General features: G+C 44.2%; 2 protein-coding genes across 2 annotated transcripts; one reads left to right on the top strand and one right to left on the bottom strand.

The window, feature by feature from the left end:
• CEP97 (centrosomal protein 97) lies at positions 1 to 13,782 on the bottom strand (the record flags this gene model as incomplete). The annotated part of the gene is made up of 11 exons (XM_084266451.1): positions 1 to 723; positions 1,462 to 1,537; positions 2,375 to 3,119; positions 3,646 to 3,779; positions 5,487 to 5,651; positions 7,488 to 7,654; positions 8,413 to 8,526; positions 9,080 to 9,181; positions 9,755 to 9,913; positions 11,280 to 11,422; positions 13,728 to 13,782. The coding sequence occupies 11 exons, from the start codon at positions 13,780 to 13,782 to the stop codon at positions 1 to 3; spliced, it is 2,583 nt and encodes an 860-aa protein (XP_084122577.1).
• A 201-nt stretch (positions 13,783 to 13,983) lies between these two features.
• Positions 13,984 to 18,423, top strand: RPL24 (ribosomal protein L24). Its single transcript, XM_084266440.1, has 6 exons — positions 13,984 to 14,152; positions 14,269 to 14,344; positions 15,605 to 15,715; positions 16,743 to 16,879; positions 17,848 to 17,911; positions 18,295 to 18,423. Exons 1-6 carry the CDS (start codon positions 14,148 to 14,150, stop codon positions 18,373 to 18,375), a joined length of 474 nt encoding a protein of 157 aa, XP_084122566.1. The 5' UTR covers positions 13,984 to 14,147; the 3' UTR covers positions 18,376 to 18,423.
• Positions 18,424 to 21,718: the final 3,295 nt, after the last annotated feature.

Below are 21,718 nucleotides of genomic sequence, written 5' to 3'. Positions count from 1 at the left end.
CTATACAGCTATCCCGACATGCAGCATCTGAAATGAAGAATCGCAGTCTGTTTGCTTCCCTTCTACTATTCCTGAATTCAGTTTGCAGCTTTCTGGTGCCTGACTGATTTCACCTCGAGCAGGAGAAGAGGTGTCTTGAGGGAAGTCTACAGAGACAGCGTCGGATGAAGCATCTTGGCTTTCCGCTGAAATAGCGATGGGTGGCCAGCTGCCTTCTGCTTCATCGTTGTGATGTGCCCCTTCATCAGCCTCTTCCAACTGCTGAACAGACTCCAAATACTGTTGTATTAGTCCGTTGTCCTGCTCATTACCAGAGCTCTCTTTACTTTGCCCACATTCCCCACAGCCATCCTCTATATCTGAGGAATACGCTGAAACAGAATTGCCACAAGGTTTGACAGTTTCCACCGAAAGAGCGCTCTCGGTCCCTTCTGTTAAACTCTTTTCAGAGCCACAGAAGTCACTGGCAGCCGTCTGATCAGCCATGGAAGAATGGAAACCAGAATCTGGGAAACGCAACACAGACTTTTCCTGAAGAGCATCACTTGCTGGAAGTAACCAAGCAGAACTAACAGCTGGAGCTGGTGGGGTTTCCTGCTCAAGCGTGGATGATTGAATAGGTGGTTCGGACGGACAGAAAGTACCGGCTGAAGAGATCCCAGGTTGCCACGTGGCACCTACGTTTTGTGTCACTGAAAGCTGCCACTGTTGAAGGGATTTAACCTGTAAAACATAGGGAGAATTTCATTATGAAATGCCATTAAGAAAGTACTTTGGTTTCTAAAGTATGTCTTGCAACAAAAATTTAACGTAAAACTTCTGACAGAGAGAACTAACAGGAGGTTCACCATACCTTTGGGGAAAAATATGTTCTTCCCACTGTTACATAATGGGTTTTAAACCTAGGTGCCCAACACTGACAGGGCACATAAGCCTCCCAGTTCAAATACCTGAAAAAAAAAGGAATCTGCTCGGAAAAAAAAAAAAAAAAAAGATGGGGAACCTTTATGAGTAACTCAGGCTTAAGAAAACAACGTCTCATTTTTGACAGAATAGCTTAAGAGAAGATGTGGTAATAATTTCTTGCTGTGGAAGTGAGTTGCTCAAAAGCAACAAAGTTTGACCCCATTTCATTTGCCCTGGGCGTCTAGCAGTCACATAGTTCTTCAAGGTTCTGCTATGTTTGGTTAGCTTCCCTTGCATTTTGTCCTCCTCCTCACACCAGGCTATAATATCACCTCCTGTAACAAAACCTGTGTTATTGCACTGATTCTTCTGAACATTATTTTCCACCAGCATATCAGCATAAAAAACAAGATGGCAATTAGATTCTAATAAGCCACCCAAGTTATCATTATTAAAAATTAATCATATTGACAAACTCTTCAGGATCAGCAGTATGAAATAGTGCCTTTCAAATTCACACATAAACAGAAAAATAAGAGAACTAAAACCATTTACCTGGTTCCAAAGAAATCTGACCGCTTCCTCCTGTACAAGCCTCTGAATCTTATCTTCCTCTCTTTCTTTTCTTAGTCTGCAAGAACACACATCCAAATTTATGCAGCTTAAATAAGCACCATTTGGGTATCAAGAACAGGGATACATAAAAATGCCTACTTATGTAACAGCACTTGAACGACAGAACAGAGCCAAACATTAAGACATTACTGCAGTCTGGCTTGCCATCGATACCCAGCTGCTGACTTCAAGTTTCTCTTTCCAAGTTACATTAAAGATTCTGCTTCCTTTTGCTGCAGCACATTTATTGACTTGCTAATACTTTAACTATCTTTTTGTAAGCTGAAGCTGAACTCTTCATATTAAGTAGACACGCTTCTTTTTCCAGCAGAAAAAAAAAAAAAACCCACAAAAAAACCCCCAGCAAACCCTAAAATAGTGCTTCTGGATTTCAAATTATGCTCTCTCCTGCTGATATCACTTGGATGCAGGCATGATGTGTAAGCACTAGGAGTTTCTGGAGGAAGCAGAGGAATGACTCTCAATACAGACACTTTATTTAAAGACTTTCTTAACTGCTAGGAGACAAGTAGGAAAAAAAAATTGCACTTAACAATTTCTGTTTTCATTGTGCAGTGAAACATGCAAGTCCTGCTAACAGGAACAGAAAAAGTTACTCTAACGCAATCCACTCTTAGAAAGCACTGGAGATGAACAGCTATTTGCATAACTGTGCTTATCTTACAGGAAGCACACACACACACACACACACACACACACACACACACACCCCGTCCGTAATCAGTTTTCTACTACCAACAGTAGATTCTACAATGAGTTGTTGTATCAAGACCTGCTTATGCCTGGTTATATTCATTCAGATTTTAAAATAGACAGCATGACCTGAACTTACTTTTCTATTTCATCAGTTAAACAAATTATATGCTCCTGCATTCTGTTCAGGCGAATTTCATACCGCACTTCTTTGGCTCTGGGGTGGTGGTTCCTCGTGTAAAATCCTCTCCAGCAAGCCTGAAGCTTGGTAGCCGCTTTGGTCATTCTTTGTAGTTCACCTGTACCTTGATCAGCAACAGTTAATGAACTTTCTCTTGTCATCTGGTCAGGACAGAGAGTTGTAACTCCCGATTCAGCACCTACCGAGGTGCTGGGGTGACTGTGCAGAGCTTGGTCTTCAGAGGATACTGAAGAGTTGCTTGTATTGACTGTCAGGCTCGCTGTTACTGGATCAGAAGACAACAGCATACCCTCTTTGATATTCTCTTGAGGTTCCACACCTCCCACTGTTCTGCTGGAGTGCTCTCTTGTAACACATAAAGCCTCTTGCTTGTTAGCTGTTTCTCCACTATTAACATCTTTCACACATTCAATCACTGTATCATCATCTTCTAAGCCCAAATTGATTTCATGTAGCTTCAGGTCTGAAGAAGGAGACACGGGAGACAAGCCTGAAGCAACTGGCATGAAAGTAGACTCCGAGGACAAAAGGCTGCTGTTGAGCTTGTCTTCATCTGTTTGTATATCTTCAAGGTACAGCTCCTTGCGAAAACTTCTTTCAAGAAGCAAAGTGTTCTTTACTGCATAGGAATGATCATCATTTGCACTTGGTCCAACCCAAGAATTCTTCTGGATGACAGGTTCTAGATAGGCAGAAAGCCATATTCAAAAGTGTCGTCATATTTCAGTAACGTATCTTCTTTTATTTCACAGGGATGCACAATTTGGTTTAGATAATCAGAATTTAGAATCAGAGGATCTAGAATGCTAGCAAGGATAAGCATTACTTCTACATAGCAATAAGGACAATAACTACTTCTCACAGTAACATCTAGTAACTTGGTAAATTCCAGGTACACTAAATTGCACACACTGCCTCCCCCTGGAGAAGTTACACTTTTATCAGATGGAACAGCCCAAGTAATAACTCTTCAGTTTACTGGACTGCGGTTTTCACCTAACAAACTCACTACCATTTCAAGATATGAATATGCATTGAATGTTTTTCAAAAGCAAAGTATAACCTTAATGGAAACAAACCCTAAATAATAATAAAAATCAACTGAATAAAACAATAGGGCCTTGTTCTGATATTCTCACCCCAAAGTTTCCAGTTAAAAAATATATTTATTTCCAGAGAATCATCACAGGTGCAGGTTAGCTTCTTACCGCTTTCAAGAACTATCTGTGTTGGCTGGGCTGGACTGCTGTGTTCATAAGTAACTGGCAGTGTTTTGTTGGGAGTAGAAGATGTAGGTGGTCCTTCATTCTGGTTTTGATGCATCAACTGCCTCTGGTGGAGCCTAAGCACAGAGTTCCAAAAGATTTTATATTTCTTTTAAACTTTTTTGGTACAGAAGACATCTAAAAGAAACTATCCACTACTTTAAAGGAAATGAGTGCTCGAACCATGCTAAAGAAAAAGGCTAATTCTGAAGATCCCTACACCTACAAGACACTAACAGGACTACTCACAAAGTAGGGGACTGCACAGACTGCTCCTGTTCCCCTTCCTCCTGTCTCTTTTTCTTCGTTACATGTACCAAAAAAAAAAAAGAAAAAAATCCAACATGCAATTCTGACTACAGACTGAAAACCACAAAGGATTTCTACATGCAAAGGACTACAGATAGGTTAAATGCCTGCTGCAGCATACAGTATGTTTGTATGCACAGAGGAGTCTGATGACTGAAGGGAGTATCTTTTACATTTGGAAATGACTGGAGCAAGGAGAGGGTATCCCTGTTACTAAAGGGACAAAAACCAAATACAAATCAACATGTCTTGTCATAAACATAAAAAAAATCCTTTACATACTGAGAAAACAGAAATTAGCTGTTTCAGCCCAGCTAAATTCAAAGACCGTGAAGCAGAGGTCAGAAAATAAGAGTCTTAAAAATCATATGCATGTGTGTATATACACACACATACACACACATACACACATGGGTGAGGATTTGGGGGGGGGCATATTTTTGGTGAGGTTTTTGAGTTACATTTTTCAAGGCAACTTCCTGAATTTTCCCCAGAAACATGATATGATTGTCAGAGCACTTAGCTGGAAATTCCTAGGCCAATGTGTTTTTACTATACCTTCTCCTCTAAATTGGCCCAAATATTTCTGTAATTTTTTCCTGGAGATCAATCTCCACTGGCAAAACAGCAGGTACATCAGGACTGGGATGTTCCCAGGTTTCCATCCCTTTTGATGAGATGCTGCCCTTCTGCTTACCATTAGGGCTTTTGTTACCCAACTTTCTACCCACACTATGCCATTTACATGCAGCCTGAGTTGAGTCTTCTGCTCTGATTTTCCCACAAAAAAAGTCTGTCAGTAGGTCCTGGGGAATAAATACCTGTATTGTAATGCTTTCTGGCTTTTAATGCCAATTCATCCACCTTTTCATGGGAGGAAAATGCACCACGGAACTATTCTGATCCAGCTACTGCTGGCAGAACCAGCAGGCTCTACAGCGGCCTCTGCTGTCAGACCCAGGCGCCAGATACAGAGATCGTCAAGCGCATCAAGTATCCCTCAAAAGGACAACCTTAATTTCAAAGCCAAGAACGAACGTGCCAAGAACAAAAATGACTAATTTACCAGTGTACCGTAATAGTCCTCATTTACAACTATAACAAAAATTAATCTAAGCTCATTTTTCAGGTTTTCCACTCTTTCTCTGTGGAAAAAAAAAGCTTAGCAGGTAGTTCATTTATTTTAATCACAGTCCTAACACAAATCACCTTCAATGTCCTACAAAGCATGGACTGAACAACAGAGAAAACGTGCCCCTAGATGGCCGAGCAAGCAGTAAAACAGTCCTGCTGCTGCTCTCTTGCCTCTCATTCCCCTCTAGGACACATCCAGTACCACCATGAGTCCTTTTATCTCCAGCATTCACTGTTGCTTTTAAATACTTTAAAGGAGATGTTACTATATTTAACACAAAATAAGACACATCACTATGTTCTCAATTACATTCTCTAACAACAGAGAAACAAGTTCTCACCTTTGCTTACTCAGTATTTTTTCCAGTTTAGCATCCTCTTCAGTCTGGAGACCATATGCAGATATAAGAGGGCAAACAGTAGCCAAGTACTGGACCAGATGAACATGCTGCCCAGGGCGATATGATCTTCCTTTACCTTGACTGTAGAGCCACTCTGCTTTCAAACTGTGAGGAAGGGGGAAAATGGTCACCACTAATGTATGGAATAAACCCCGTAACTCCTCTTTGATTACTGTCTTTCTATCAGGTACCTAGGAAATAACCTGTAAATCCAACCAAAATTTGGAACATGAGCAGTGCCCAGAAGAACTGGGATGAATAAAGTATTCCCTCGCATCGCAACAACAAAAAGAACCTCTGACCAACACTATGCAGTCTCTGCTTTATCTGTGACTAATTTTTGAGCACTGAAAACAGTCACAGAATGATAAGGGTTTAGAAGAGACCTTGAAAGATCATCTAGTCCAATCCCCCTGCCAGAGCAGAATCACCTAGACTAGGTCACACAGGAACATGTCCAGGAGGGTTTTGAATGTCTCTAGAGAAGGAGACCCCACAGCCTCTCTAGACAGCCTGTGCCAGTGCTCCATTACTCTCACAGTGATAAAGTTTTCCCTTATGTTCACATGGAACTTCCTATGCTCCAGCTTGCACCTGCTGCCCCTTGTCCTACCACTGGACATCACTGAGAAGAGCCTGGCTCCACCCTCCTGATACTCACCCTATACATATTTATAAACATTAATAAGGTCACCCCTCAGTTTCCTCTTCTCCCAGCTCCCTCAGCCTTTCCTCATAAGGAAGGTGTTCCAATCCCTTAATCATCTTGGTGGCCCTGCACTAGACTCTTTCAAGTAGCTCCTTGTCCTTCTTGAACTGAGGGGCTCGGCACTGGACACAATATTCCAGATGTGGTCTCACCAGGGCAGAGCAGAGGAGGAGAGAACCTCTCTTGACCTACTAACCACACCTCTTCTAATACACCCCATGATGCCACTGGCCTTGGCCACGAGGGCATGTTGCTGGCTCGTAGTCATCCTGCTGTCCACTGGGACGCCCAGGTCCCTTTCCCCTGTGCTGGTCTCCAACAGATACATCCCCAACCTACACTGGTACATGGGGTTGCTTTTCCCCAAATGCAAGACTCTTTAATTCACATGATATAATTTATCTATATATAATAGAGAACACTTTATATACCTGTATTAATAATACGGGTAATACAGAAAAACCCCATTAATCACGAAAAAAAATCCACAATTCTTACAGGCAACTTTTGGGGAAAGTCATAATATATTTTTGTAAAACAGAAACAGGATAATTTTTTACTTCAACCAAAAAGGCCGCTTTTTATTTTAGTAATGAAAAAAAAAAGACACTAATGTCCTAGAACATGCTAACGTACTGGGCTAAAATGTGTTTATACTGGATAATATTTATGTTTGGGCTGTTCTGATATCAAGCACTTTAAGAAGACATCTCTACTGCAATACAGATATCACAGTGATACGCTGGTACAGTAACAAATGATTAGAGCAAAATAATATTTGAGCAATCGATACAAAAGTGCCAGATCTAGAAACACACATGCAAATTGAGCCCTGTATAAAAAGGGCATATTTGAGATCCCCCCCAAGACAATAGCCTTAGTATCTCCTTATTGTCTCATTCTGCTAAGTCAAAGAGGCTGTAAAGGTGGAAAGGGTAACAGACCATTGATGAATTGCTACCACAGCTTTCCTTTGTAAAAGTGCTACTGTGAGTTGAGTAACAAAACCAAAGCTTAAGGTTATACTTCTACTTCAATTAACTTGTGATCTTACATAATAATTCCACTCTAACAGTTGTAATACTTTGCAAAAGTCCCCTATCTCATATGGCCATTAGCAAGACAAACAGAATTTCAGATCATTAGTACTTTTCCATTTTTTTATTATATAAAAATGCAATTTCAGCATAGCCCAGCTTTATTTCATCATTTCAGAGACTTAATACTGTTACCTTTCCTTCTGAGAAATCACATATCCATCAAGAACTTTAAGGTTCAGACACCAGCTGACAATATATGGCCTGTAGTCAAAGCCAGGGATAGAAGGTGTGGCCATCACACAAGGATTGTTCATAATTGACAACTGTTCCAAGTGACGAAGAGAGGCCAGGAAAGAAACCTTGAGAGAACAAGATACAGAAGTTAACTGAACAGAACCCATAAACGTTTACAGAACGTGCCACATTTCTCCTAGTTACAGCTAGACATCTCACACAACACAGCACTGAAAAAAATCACTATTGCTTTTTGAATATCTTCAAAAGATCTTGTATCAACCCCTGCCCTTTTCCCATTAATTATCCTGCAAGTAGTATAGTCCTTTGAAAGTACTGCCTTCTTTTAAAGTCAGGGAATGGGGCTTTAGGTATAGAAAAGTATGATATGTCTAAGATTCCAGTTCAGTACAGCAAGCTGTGAGATTTTTACCCCCCCAAAAAAAAAAGGTAACCCAAGAAGCTGGAGAAACACCATTCTGTTTTGAAGAGAAATGCATTAGCAAAATATTTCAATTCAAATCTCTGTTCTAAACATAGCAGCTGCAAAGCCCTCTGCAGCAGTTAATCAGCTCAGCTTTCAACTTTCAATCATCAAAAGCTCTCTGAATTTTAGTCCTTAGAGTACACTTTTGACATCCTTGAATAATAGAAAACAGTAAGATAAAAATGGGAAAGTTTCTTTCAAGGACAAATTGTAAAAGGTATCACTTAGCTTGTGCAACTAATGCAAGTATAGTTATTACATATAAACTATTAAAAGTTACTTCTATCAACATGAGTTGTTTCAAAAAAAGAGCCAATTTCCAGCCACATCCTCAGAAGACTTTTCCAACTTGCTGCTTTCAGTTTGCCAAAAGCCAAGGCATCTCCTACATCTTACCTCATTTAAGTCTCTGATTTCATTTTCTGCCAAAGAAAAAACAGTCAGATTCTGAGGTAGGCAAACAGGGGCAGTGCGAAGTGAAGTTATAATATTTCCATGTAGCAACAGAGTCTACAGAATAAAAATACAGTGATGAAATACAAGTTTTATCAAGCTCCCCGTATTTTTTGTTCAGGCAACACCCACAATACACACAAAGGAACTATAACTCAGGTTTTCGGATATCATCATCATCATTTTTGTTTATTCCAGTAAGGGAAAACAAATTTTTATATTTTTAGAGAAAAACCTTCTCATTTTAAAATGCAGAACTGAAGTATAGTTATAGTTAGAAAAAACATATTTGGAAACATTCTTTTTTCCTCTACAGTGATCATGCTGCAAGAGTTAACACTATGTTTTATCTTGATTCATGGAGAGATACAAACAAGACCACACCATGTTATCTTTATTAAAATCTTTAGAAAAATCACTGCCTCGGTTCCTGCAACTTTAAAACAAGGAAAAGACTTTTTACATGCTTCCCTCTAGAAATTACAGTGATTAATTAAAATCCATTAAGAGCTACTGTGTGAATAATAAATGTTTTAAAAGCTAGCAATTTTCAAGGCAAATTTCTTTATGCAAAGAATGTAGCAAAAACAGATATAAAAGCAGCATTTACCTTCAGTGACGTTAGCTTGGAGAGATCGCCTAACTGAGCTATGTTATTGTCTGACAAATCAAGATGCTGAAGAGATAGGCAGGAATTGATTTGTTCAATGGCCTACAAAAGGAAAAACAGACAATTACTCACAGTAACTCTTTAGTCATTAAATAAAACTGAGTATCAATAATTCTAAATTATATTGAAAGCTTAAAAACACAAGATAACTAACCCAACATGAAACCCATGTTTTTACAGTTTCATTTTAAAGACACTAATTCTTTTCTTGTTTTGAGGACTATTTCCCAATTCTCCTTTACATTTTGATGTCAAAAATTTTTGGGTTTGGTTTGTTTTTTTTGGTGGTAGACAATTCTTGTCAGAAAGTTGCCCTCTTTTATCTTATAATCTAGTTGAAGCAAAAGTTCAACATTTCACAGAATCATAAGGTTGGAAAACCTTTGAGATCATTGAGTCCAACCATTCCTGTCCTCTACTAAACCATATCCCTAAGCACCTCATCTGCCCATCTTTTAAATACATCCAGGGATGGTGACTCAACCACCTCCCCGGGCAGCCTGTTCCAACACCCAATCAAAACCAGAAACACATTTCAGATTTCTTTCCAGCATTTTCCAAATTTCTCTAACACTAGATTCTGCAAAAAAAATGTGTAACGACTAAATATTTTACCTTAAGGTTATTTCCTGCCAAGTTCAGCCATTCGAGGTGCACCAAATCCTTCAGCCCTTCCACATACCCAATGCTGTTATGAGGCAAGTTTAGCACCCGGAGTTTAGTCAGTTTTGCTACACCCATCATTCGCACCAAACGGTTGTTGGCTACAGAGAGCTACAGATTGACACACAAATAAAACAAACAGTTTTAACTGTTGAACTGCAGAGACAGACTAGGCTTTTGTTTTTAGTGGCCAAATATCTAATCCCATGGGGTTAGATACAGGATCTCTAACAGGATATCTAATGCAACAGGATTAGATACAGGATATTCAATCTACACATTCCATTTCCAAACAAGTAACAGACAGAACATAGTGCGAAAGCCAGGAAATAAACTACTGATCAAAGAAAGCAGTCTTCACAACTCACTCTGCAAGCTTAAGAGGAAATCCCCCTAACAACAGCTAAATAAAGGAGAATGAATGAGGAAACATGTCATATGAAAATAAGATTTTAATATCAGAATTGCCAAATCGTTGAGCAAATCGTTGTACCGTCTGTGGTAAAATTCATACTTACTGTCAGCATGGCAGAGACCAAAATGTATTTCCCAGTTCTCAAAAAGGTCCTGTGCTAACAGGCCTGGAAATCACACACTTTGAAAAGGCTAAAACCTGATTAGACATACGCATAAGTAACACCACTGCCAAGCTGGAAGACTACTGAAGGTTTGTTGTAGCAACAACCTCTCCTACCTCAGTTTAGCCTGTCTCTAGGAGCTATTAAGTAACTTCAAGTCTATCTGGAGGCACTTTCAGCGATAATCAACATTGAATTGTACAATTTTGCCCTGCATGGACTAATACTCATTTTTGCAAGCACCATGCACAGGCTTGATACTGTTATGACTAGTAGTGTCATGCTTAAATGGACTGCTGCTAGTATTAATAAGCACATGCAACATCAGGGCCTGCAGGAATTGATACATTAACAAGACTACAGAGATTCCTCCCTCTTCACTCTTTTAAAACCTTCTTTCTCTATTTTAAGATAATTCACATGGCTTTGTTTCTTCTTGCAAATTAAGGCTACTAATCCTCTTCCTCTGTCAAGTTCTGAAACCCAAATGGAGAGGACAGTCTTCTGAATCTCTGCATGTTTACAATTACACAGAGGAAAGATAAAACAAAGTCAATTTTAAGGTTACAAAGCTCAAATATTCAAAAGCTAACGAGCATAAAAGTCTGGATTTTTGGTGACTTTTCTAAGTGTTCTTACAATGCCTCCTTCCCCCCTCAGGATTTATTTAGTTCATTTTTAATTACCTAGGTAACCAGCAAAACAGCCTCCCACGCTATCAACTGTAGAGCTACACTGAAAACAAAGGTTTCTATTTTAGTTAACCATCACTTATTTTCCTACGAAGACATGAAGTGCCAACTTACCTCAACTGCACATTATGGCCTTAAAACAGAAGCTTGTTAATTGGCATCACAGTACCATTATTTCATTGCAAATTCAAGTCCAGTAACACTGACCTGCATCAGATTCCTGCATTTCTCCAAGTGTTCCAATTTAATGATCTGGTTTTTGTCCAGTATCAGCGTGTGAGTATCGGCATCACAGAGTAAGGTTGGACCCAGTTTTTGCAACCCTTGACCTGACAAGTTGACTACTAAACCTTTGAAGAAAAAGGAGAAGAAAAAAAAGCAGGGTGGGGGGAAGCCTCAAAGTCAACAATTTCTATATGAGAACAAGTACTGAAAAAGCAAAGCAAGACTAAGAGAGTTGTTTTACAATGCACACAACTAAACTGCAAATACAAGCCAACTTTCTTTTCCAGGTAATGCTGCAGCAAACACAGACCAAAACACAGACCAAACACATCAGACTAACTAATTCAGTTACTGGAAGATGTGGATTCCAGGCCCCAACCTAATAAAGTATTCTGGTAGAATTCTGGAAAAGTTGGTAACAGATCCTCCGAAGTGGTAAGTAGAGCAAAATATGAGTACCTAAATTAAGAGGTGTGATTCTCAAAACCCCAAATTTCAAAAGCCCCTATTTTAAAATTTTTTTTCCACTGTGTTTCACATGCATACATCATTCCAGTGCTTGCTCTTCTTTTCCTACCTGCTGAGTATATAATGCAGCCTTTTTCAGCAGCATGTTCCAGACCAGTGTTCTCACCCTAACATGCACCATATATTAATATTCTTACCTTTTACAGGTTTTTAGGATTCAGTTATGCAAAGGAGGGATACAAACATCTTTTTTTTTGTGTACCACTTTGCCAGTAAGAGAATATGGTCTTCTAGGAAGCACCTCTGATGACATTTATTACGTCTCAATTGCTTCCCAAATCCACAGCCACCCTCTGAAGAGAGGCAATGCGGAGCCAGCAGTAACAGAAATAGTCACACTCAGGTCTTTGCACATTCATGGAGAAGTTACTGCATGTTTCTTATTTAAGTAACCATCTCTGCAACCAGTTGGCCACTTTAACTAAACTGAGAAATTTTGCATCTGCCCATTTATCCAAGGGCAACTGAGAGGGTAGGTAGGCCTCACAGCATAGAATCACAAGAGTACTCCTTTTATTCATGCCCATGAGGTGTCTCGTTCAAACCAGGACACCCAGAATGTGGTTTTTATACATGATTCTTATACCTTTTAAGTATTCAGGTACAACATGATTTCACTAATCGCTATTTAGAACACACACACCCTACACTTGCAAAGAAACTATATTTCTATGGCATCATCATCCACCTGCTTCTCTATTGATCTATATGTCCCTGAAGTCAGTCTTGCTATAGTTACTTATCTATGATGCCAGACAGTGAGAGGATTTCACAGAGGTGTTAGAGGAGCTAGGATGCTGGTTATCCAGTTATCCAGGTGTATCCTTTGTGGGCTGCTTTGAAATTCAGAGAAACAAAGGTCCATCTTTCCCGGGGGTCTGTCCTCCCTTGTGACGAGCTGGGGTACTTAAGTTTGCTTGCTTAAGCATGACTACTAAGTATATAGCATGAGCTATATACATATATATATACATGTATATAAAGAAAATTAATGCAATTTCATACTACAAAGACTCATTAGGATAATAATTTGATAATTAGATTTTCTTAACAGGCTCTCAGGGCCCGGGAAAACGTGTTAGAGTTGCTTATTACTTGTTTGATAGCTACGTACATCAGTAGATCTCAGAAGCTCACAATTTTTGCTCAGGCCTCTGCTCGCTCACTCAGCCCTTAAGCCCTCAAAGCCAGACTTGCACTATTACAGGGCACCGTCCTTTCAGACGGAGGCGGAAAGCCAGAAACTGTCCCCTCAGAGGAGACTCTGTCTTTCCAAGGCCTCTCTGCCTTCCCATTGCAGCTAAAAAGAAAAGAGGCCTAATTTCAACTCCTGCCCTACCTTCTACAAGGCTGCGGACATATCCCTCCGCAGGGGACCGGGCCTCAGGAGGACGGGCGGCCTCGCTCCTCTCTCTCTCTCTCCAGTCCCGAGCCCAACCCGCTGCCAGGCGGTGACCCCTGCTGCTCAGGGCGGGAAGCCGCGCCGACAACGGGCTCCTCACACACACCCCCCACCCGCTGTCCTGATCGCTTCAGGCCCGTTTGGGAACCCCAGGGGCCAGCCATCCAAGGGTAGGAAAGCTAAAGAAAGGGTCAACCAAGCCGCCCCCGAGCCCTCGAAAGGAGGGTGCGCTCCCCCTCGGCCCGAGCCCCCCCAAGCGCCCCACACCAAAGGGCCGCAGAGGCTTTCGGGACTTGTAGTTCGAACTCCCCCCCCCGCAGGGAGCGCAGGGGCCGCCGGGCACTACAGCTCCCAGGGAGCGCCGCGCGCCCCCGCCTCTCACCGGCACACAGCGCGGACCCAAACAACCGCCCGCCGGCGCAACGCCCAAGCGACCCCCGTCACCTGTCACCCGGCCGCGCAGCCCCCAGTAGCCTGGATGCCTCCGGTGCTCCCCTTACCCGCTCCAGCCGGCGAGACAGCCTCGGCCCGCGCCGCAACCCCCGTCGCCGCCATGCTTTCCCGCTTGCCGTCGCCGCCAGGCAACCGAGCGCCGAGCGCCGATTGGCTGCCTCGCTCCGCCACGGGGAAATCGCGTCCTTTACCCTCGGTAGGACGGGAGATTCCACCTATTGATGCCGCCCGGTGAGAGTTTAACCGAATAGCGGTAAAGCCCGGCCGGCGCCAGCACCCCTGCAAAGACTGCCCGCTCCCCCTCCGGCCGGGGAGCTGCCCGCCCGCCCTCAGTCTCTCCGCTCCCGTCAGGCGCGGCGCGGGAGGAGCCGTCCCGGCGTGCTGCGCGCGGCGCACGGAACGCCGTTTCCCGTCATCCTCTCTTCCTCTTCGCCCCGGCCGCCGCCAGCTTCGGAGCTGCCGCCATCATGAAGTAAGAGGCTCAGCGGCTCCTCGCCGCCCCATCCGGGGCCATCCGCCGCGGGGAGGCCGCCGGAGGGCCGTGCCTCCGCCCTCCGCTAACCCCACTAACTCTTCTCTCCCGCGCAGGGTCGAGCTGTGCAGCTTCAGCGGGTACAAGATCTACCCGGGCCATGGGCGCCGCTACGCCCGCACCGACGGCAAGGTGAGGGCGGGGGCCAGGCAGGGAAGCCGAGGCGAGCCCCCCGGGTTGCCTGGGACTGTCGGGAGCGGGCCTCGGAGGAGGGAGAGGCCAGTAGGCCTGAGAGGGAGGCCAGCGCGGCGCGGTGGGATGCGGAGGCCTCGCACCGGGTGCGCGGAGGGGAGCTCGGGTGTTTGCCGCCTTCCCCGGGGGTGTTGCCGTAGCGTCTGTCTGAACTGTTCGCGTTGAGCGGCGTGAGGATAATGGCATCGCAGTGCCTCCGTCGGTGCCCAGATGTCACGCCTGCTGTCAGGCCTGGTCCACGGGAGAACTGTGCTTGCGCTGTAGCTGGGGGGTTTTGAGTCCGGTTTTAGGTTGTGGTTTGGGAAGGGTGTCTTAAAGCGTCTGGTCTGAAGTACCGAAGTTCTGTGGAAGACGGTATTTAGACATGCTGCATCTAATGCTTGGGTTTGCTGAAGCAATCAGCTGGTCTTACAGTTCAGGTGATTTGGGTAGGGATCATTGGAATAAAATAGGGAGGAGAACCCTTTTGGGGTGTCCCAGCTTATACTGATAGGACTGTTGTAGACAGGAACAGCATATTTCTATTCACAGCATGGGGTTTGGGTTTTGAATATTCTAGTACAGTAGTCTGCCTATTTGGAATCTTCTGGGAAAGGATGGTTAGGTAAATGGACTGAATCATCAGATGTTTTCCTGGGAATTTGTTTACACTTCATGTAATTGTACGGCCACATAGCCTGCTAATTCTGCCTGTTACGCTAGGCAGGGGAGGTTCATGTAACTGCAAGAAGGAATTGGGTGGAATATTGGTCTCTGTGTGTTCTTTGAGCAAAGTTTTGACTCGCTTACACATACAGGAAGCACATAGTTACCTGAGGATAGATGCTTGAAAAATACGATGCTGGGTATGGCTGTTCCTGCTGTAACTAGAATGCAGTGCAGCAGTGGGTGCAAGTGGTGATTTGAGTTTTCCTTGGAAAAAATAAGCTGCTTCATTGTGTTATGAAAACAAAACCTGTAGTATTAGGGTTTATTGTGAGAACTAAATTGGGCTTGCAAAACTTCTAGAATGACTTGGTTAGTCAATGGAACAAAATGCCAAACTTCCAATCTTTTAAATTATTCTTAGCCTTTGGGTTTTCAGAGCTGAGGAAAGAAATACAAAAGCATTGCTGTTGAAAAACAAATAATTACTTGAAGTGTTAATGTAATGTGTCCATCATAGAAACAAAGCTCACACAAAATACTTTACCTTCTCAGGTTTTTCAGTTCTTGAATGCAAAATGTGAGTCTGCATTCCTGTCCAAGAGAAACCCCCGTCAAATCAACTGGACTGTTCTGTACCGGCGTAAACACAAGAAAGGACAGTCAGTAAGTACACACCAACTGACGCTGCTCTGAAGTTTTCCATCAAAAGATATGGTGCTAGAATAGAGGTAGCTTTGGTATGCTGCTGTTCAGCAGAAGCACAACCTATGTATCTAGCATGATGACTGGCTAGTCACGATGAAAACGTGAGTGTGTTTATGTGAGTATGGCTGCTGCTTTACATTTGAAAGCTAACCAGTTCAGCAAAAGCACTGCATTTGTATTTTATGACTTCTTTGAGGCCTCACTCAGAACCACAGTAGGTTCAGTTGGTTTTAACACTTGCATGAATAGCATTGTATGTTTTGAAAACTTGGTTTCCCAGACAGTGGGTAATCCTGTTAAGTACATAGACTTTGTAGACTTCCTGAATGACGATAGCATAGAGCTGAGAATCTGATGTGTCACATTTCCAAACAGATGATGTGGGTTAAAGGGTGGGGAGGCTTTTCATGTACTCTTGAAAACATTGGGCTGTAACATAGTAGCAAGTCATTCCTGTGTAGTTGGCGTTGCATGAGAAAGAGAACAGGGCATGTAGCATGAGTATTTCCAGAGCTCTTGCTTAAACCTGCGCTTTGAGAGAGGAGCATTTCGAAGAGCTCACAGGTGTGTTCAGTCAATGTTTTTACCAGTTTGGAGATGGAAAGGTTGAGGCTCGATGGGTTACGCTATGGCACAGCACTGTGATCCCACTTGAAACAGTCTTCCTTTCAAAACATTCAACCAAAGCTGACTTTATCCCTCCCCCATTTTTTTTCCCTGGGAGTTACAGAAGGCTGAACTTGTGACATTCTTCCAAAAGACTTTAATACCTTGCAAGGGATAACGCATTGTTCTTTTTGAGCTATATATCTGCTTTGGCAAATGAAGAAATGCACTGTCTGCAAAACAGGGAGTAAAATCCTACTCCTGCATACAGTTTTATAATAGCTTCAATCTTAATAGCAGCTTGTTTCTGTAATTGTCTTTAGCCTGTTAATTAATGTCTTGTGATGCTAATTGTCTGTCTCTTCCCCTGCCATTTTAGGAAGAGATACAGAAGAAGCGCACGCGTCGCGCAGTGAAGTTTCAGAGGGCTATCACTGGCGCGTCTTTAGCCGAGATCATGGCCAAGCGTAACCAGAAGCCCGAAGTGCGGAAGGCGCAGAGGGAACAAGCTATCCGGTGAGAAATCGGAGATGAACGGAGCTATCCTAGGCTTTTCAAAGTTTATTAGTGCTTTCATCACAAAAGCTTAAATGCTAAATGAGCTTGTGTGTTTTGTAAGCTTTTCTGTTGGCTTGTTGGTGCTTTGTTTGGTTGGGGGTTTTATTTGTTTATTTGGAGATAATCGTAACTTCATCAAGAGGTAGAAGCAGCAAAAGGGCCTCATCTCTCCTTCCCCCATTGTGAAGATACTGCTTTTTGTCACTCACTGTTATCTCTGAGTCTCTAGTAGTCTCCTAGAGGGTACTAAATGCCGAGTATAAACAATGAAATAATGCATTCCTGTCTCCAATTCGTGGACTTCTGTTGTGGTTTTGCCCCCAGCTGGGAAGCTGAGCACCACACAGATGTTCTCTCTGGAGGGGGGAAAAGAAAAACCAAAGGCAAACCTCGTAGATTGGGATAAGGACAGCTTACTGGGACAGCAGAGAGCGAGCAAGCAGTAATAGGACTTTATAGTAAAATATACAAATCTGGTGATACACAAAGCAGTTTCTCACTGAACCACACAGTTCAAGCCACGCAGCTTAGACCTGTCCTGAAGCTGAACTGTTCCCAAAAACTGTGTGTCCTGGAGCTGTGTGCTCCTCTCCTCACCACCCCCCTTTATGCTGAGCATGGATAACCCCTTTGGCCAGTTTGGGTCACCTGGCCTGGTTGTCTTCCCTCCCAGCTTCCTGGGTGCACCCCTCCTGCCTTCTTGTTAGCAGGGCTGTAAAAACAACTAAAAACTCCTTGACTGCTTGGCAACAACTAAAACCATCAGGGTGTTAACAGCACTGCTCTCACCCTGACTGCCAAACACCAGCTGCTAGAAAGAAAATTAACTCTTATCATAGCCGAAACCAGGACAACTTCCTGCAGTGCCAAGACAAAAACTAAACAGCAGACACAAATAACTTCTTTTTTTCCCTGTGAATTGACAGGGCTGCAAAAGAAGCCAAGAAGGCAAAGCAGGCGACCAAGAAAACTGCTGTTTCTGCTGCAAAGGTAAGTTGCAAGAGGTGGACAGAAATCAGAGTATACGGTGTTGCAACACAACATTCTGTTGCAGTGCTTCATTGCAAATTCCCCTTTGTGTTTGGAAGAAGCATTTGCTTGCCTATTTTGATCTGGAAGCACGTTGACCAAACTTCAGGACAAAAGTTCAACATACCCAAACAGCTGAATAAAATGAACCTTTTTTTACAGAAGTAGTAAATATTACAGTAAAGCAACATTCTTGCTGTATGTCAGATTCTTGGTAGCTAAAAAACTTGTCTGGATGTGTCATCTTCACTCTCTAGGAACTTGGTAACAATATATTGACCACCAGCATCCACTTCATTATTACTTACAAGTTAATCACATTGATCTCATTCATTTCTCTGCAGGCTCCCACAAAGGCAGCACCGAAGCAGAAGATTGTCAAACCAGTGAAGGTTTCTGCTCCCCGTGTTGGTGGGAAGCGCTAACTCTGAGCTGTTAGTCATGCTGAATAAATGTCTAACCAACTTCTATAACTTGTGCCATATCTTCTCTTCACATTGGGGGAGAGACACTGAAGAGAAGTATCTGTGAAATAACCATGCCTGGCTTTGCACACTGAAAAACACCTTGTTGCCATAAAACATTTGGTTTCTTAAGACAACCTGCTGTATTAGCACACGTTTCTTAAGGCTTTAAGGAATGGCCCAGGTGGCAGGGGAGATGGAGACGATGTTTGAGAAGCTGATCTTGCCTGGAGGACAAAACAAGCACACAAGTACAAGTTTATTCTGCATGTGTCAAGTAGCATAAAAAGTGGTTTCTAAGTTGAGAGGTGCATACCAAAGGATGTGTGAAGCAGTGCCCTCTGCTTTAAGTGACTTAAGAAGGTTGCTGCTCTTCTTGTGGAACGCATTGTTGTAGAGGGTAAAACAGCTGAGGAAAGGGAATGGATTGGTTTCATGTACTGATGGCTGTTATGCACAAAGGCCTAGGTGCAACTCCTGGGTCAGAAGTAGCAAAAACACGGATTGTTGGAAGTTGTGTTCAGCCTTACTGTTCCTGACGAGGTCCTACCATGCACTCCTACGGTGAGCTAAATGGATTTTTCTGACCCAGGCCATTCTTCTGCAATTATGATCTATGCAGCAGCACTTGGAACAAACTCTGAAGGATCTTCCAACGTAGCTGATGGTGTGCATGTACTTCACACCAATTTACACTTTGTTTTTTAACTTCCAGAATGCAGATAAGGGTTCCTGTAGCAATTCCCATTAAAACTTTTCATGTCAGGTATTCATCTGGGCTACTCCACAGTAATAACAATGTGTAGGCAGTGTGCCCAGGCTTTGCTGTAGTTCTGATCAAGAGGCTGGGGAAAGCAATGCCCTCTGACTGACTAAAAGCATAGGAAAAAAAATGAGCCACCTCTGTTTTCTGGATGAGATACAATGCAGCATCAATAAATTCACAAGTAATACCTGTTAGATTTGAGGGCTTGATTTGTTATCTTGGTGCCCCTGTCAGGAAAGCAGCTATGTGCTTCCAGTGAGTGAGGCAGCCTGTTCAAAGCAGGGCCTTAACCTCATGTAATGGCAGGTGACTCAGCCCAAATGATAGTAGACCCACTGAATAATTTTGGTTTTAAAGTCCAACCCATTCCTCAAAGCGTGTCTATTTAGATCAGGTCACATTTGTATCCAGCTCTTCAGCTCCAGACAGGTTCTGCCATCTCCTGGGGCAACTCAGTCCAGTATTTCACTACCACCATGGTTTAAAAAAAAAACAAAACCAATCCTAAAAAAGCCCTCAGGAAACACAACTACACAACTACGATTTCTGGTGTTCTAGCCTGTGCCTGTTTCCTATTGGTATACAACTATGAGAAGAGCTTGCCTGCATCTCCTCTCTATCCTCTGGTGGGGTAGCTGTGGGCAGCAGCAAGGTCCTCACAAAACCAACGCTTTTTAATGCTGAAAAAGACAGTCTCTCAGCCTCACCTCATCCCTTATGCTCTGATACATGATCATCTCTGCAGCCTTCTGCCAGACTTGCTCCATCCAGTCAGTATCTTGCATCTGGGGGAGAGATGGACTTCCAGATACTGTCTCACAGGTACTACTAAGCACATGGGGAGGAAGGGTAACTGACAGCTATGCTCCTTGCCTGGGGTACTGCATTTTATGTCTGTCTTACAGGTGTTAAAAAAGCAAGGTCAGAATTCAAGACAAGGAAAACCAGCAGGTGACAGAATATTTTTTTTCTTTCCTTTTACAGAGAAAAAAGTGTGCCCACAGTGTGCCAAGGCACAGCCATGGAGCCACTCTGCCCATGCTGGTGCAGCTGTCACCAGCTATGAGACTCCTGATAGGTATGCTCACACTTCAACAGAATCACAGAATGCTTGGGTGGGAAGGGACCTCAAAAAATGATCAAGTTCCAACACCCTGCCATGGGCAGGGACACCCTCCACTAGCCCAGGTTGCCCAAAGCCCCATCCAACCTGGCCATGAACACTGCCAGGGAGGGTGCAGTCACAGGTTCTCTGGGCAGCCTGTGCCAGGGCCTCACCACCCCCACAAGGGAGAATTTCCTTCTTATCATAGAATCATAGAATTGTAGGGGTTGGAAGGGACCTTGAGAGATCATTGGGTCCAACCCCCCTGCCAAAGCAGCTCCCTAGGACATATCACTCAGACAAGCGTCCAGATGGGTCTTGAATATTTCCAGAGAAGGAGACTCCACCACCTCCCTGGGCAGCCTGTCCCAGGGCTCTGTCACCCTCACTGTGAAAAAGTTTTTCTGCATGTTGGTGCGGAACTTCCTGTGCTTCAAGAGCTTGTCATCGATCAGCACCCCCAAGTCCTTCTCCTCAGGGCTGCTGTCAATGCATTCTCTGCCCAGCCTGTAGCTGTACTTGGGATTGTGCTGACCCACATGCAGGACCTTGCAGTTGGTCTTGTTGAACTTCAGGCAGTTTGCATGGGCCCAACTCTCCAGCCTGTCAGCATCCCTCTGGATGCCATCCCTTCCCTCCAGCGTGTCGACCTCACCATACAGCCTGGTGTCATCAGCAGACTTGCTGAGGGTGCACTTGATCCCACTGCCCGTGTCACTGACAAAGATGTTGAACAGTGCCGGTCCCAGTGCTGACCCCTGAGGAACACCATTCATCACGGATCTTCACATGGACACTGAGCCAGTGACCCCAACTCTTCGGGTGCAACCACCCAGCCAGCTCCTCATCCACCGACTGGTCCACCCACCCAGTCCGTGTCTCTGCAATTTAGAGACCGGGATGCCGCGCTGGGCGCTGCTGGACGCCTTGCGCAGCTCCAGGAAGATGATGTCGCGGTCCCGGGCTCCTGGCAGCTCGGGCTCCCGCGGCAGCTCTGAAGCGAAGGCAGCCCCGCTTCGGAGCTCGGGCTGCCGAGGTCCCGCCTCAGGAGCGCCCCTCCTCCCGGCGCCGCGGCCGTGCCCGCCCGCACGCGCTCTGGCCGGCGTTAAGATGGCCGTCCCGAGCTTTCCGCCCGGCCTCTCTGTTGCCCGGTTCCAAGATGGCGACTTCGCACCTCCTACTTAACTGCGCCTCCCGGAGCCCTCTGCCCCTCCCATGCGCGCGGGCTTGTGACCTCACTTCCTCTTGTGCAGCAGCCATTTTGTCTTTCCGTTGCTGCTGCCCGAGCTTCTCCCTCCCACCCGCCGCCGCTGGCTGCGAAACTCCAGTTCCCCCTCCGGGCCTGGCTCCCGCCGGACCCGCCGCCTGCGCTCTCAGGGCTCCCCGCGCCCGGGCGAGGGGCGGCGGAGGTGCGGGAGGCCCCGAGCCTCCTT

Source organism: Gallinula chloropus, assembly GCF_964237585.1.
Source record: "Gallinula chloropus genome assembly, chromosome: 1".
NCBI lineage: Eukaryota > Metazoa > Chordata > Aves > Gruiformes > Rallidae > Gallinula > Gallinula chloropus.
This window is presented reverse-complemented; position numbering and strand designations above follow the sequence as displayed.

Bases quoted from the DNA above. Each gene is read 5' to 3' on its own strand.
- RPL24 (XM_084266440.1), top strand. The intron at 14,345-15,604 runs GTGAGGGCGGGG...TTACCTTCTCAG, and splicing joins ACGCCCGCACCGACGGCAAG to GTTTTTCAGTTCTTGAATGC. The intron at 15,716-16,742 runs GTAAGTACACAC...CTGCCATTTTAG, and splicing joins AACACAAGAAAGGACAGTCA to GAAGAGATACAGAAGAAGCG.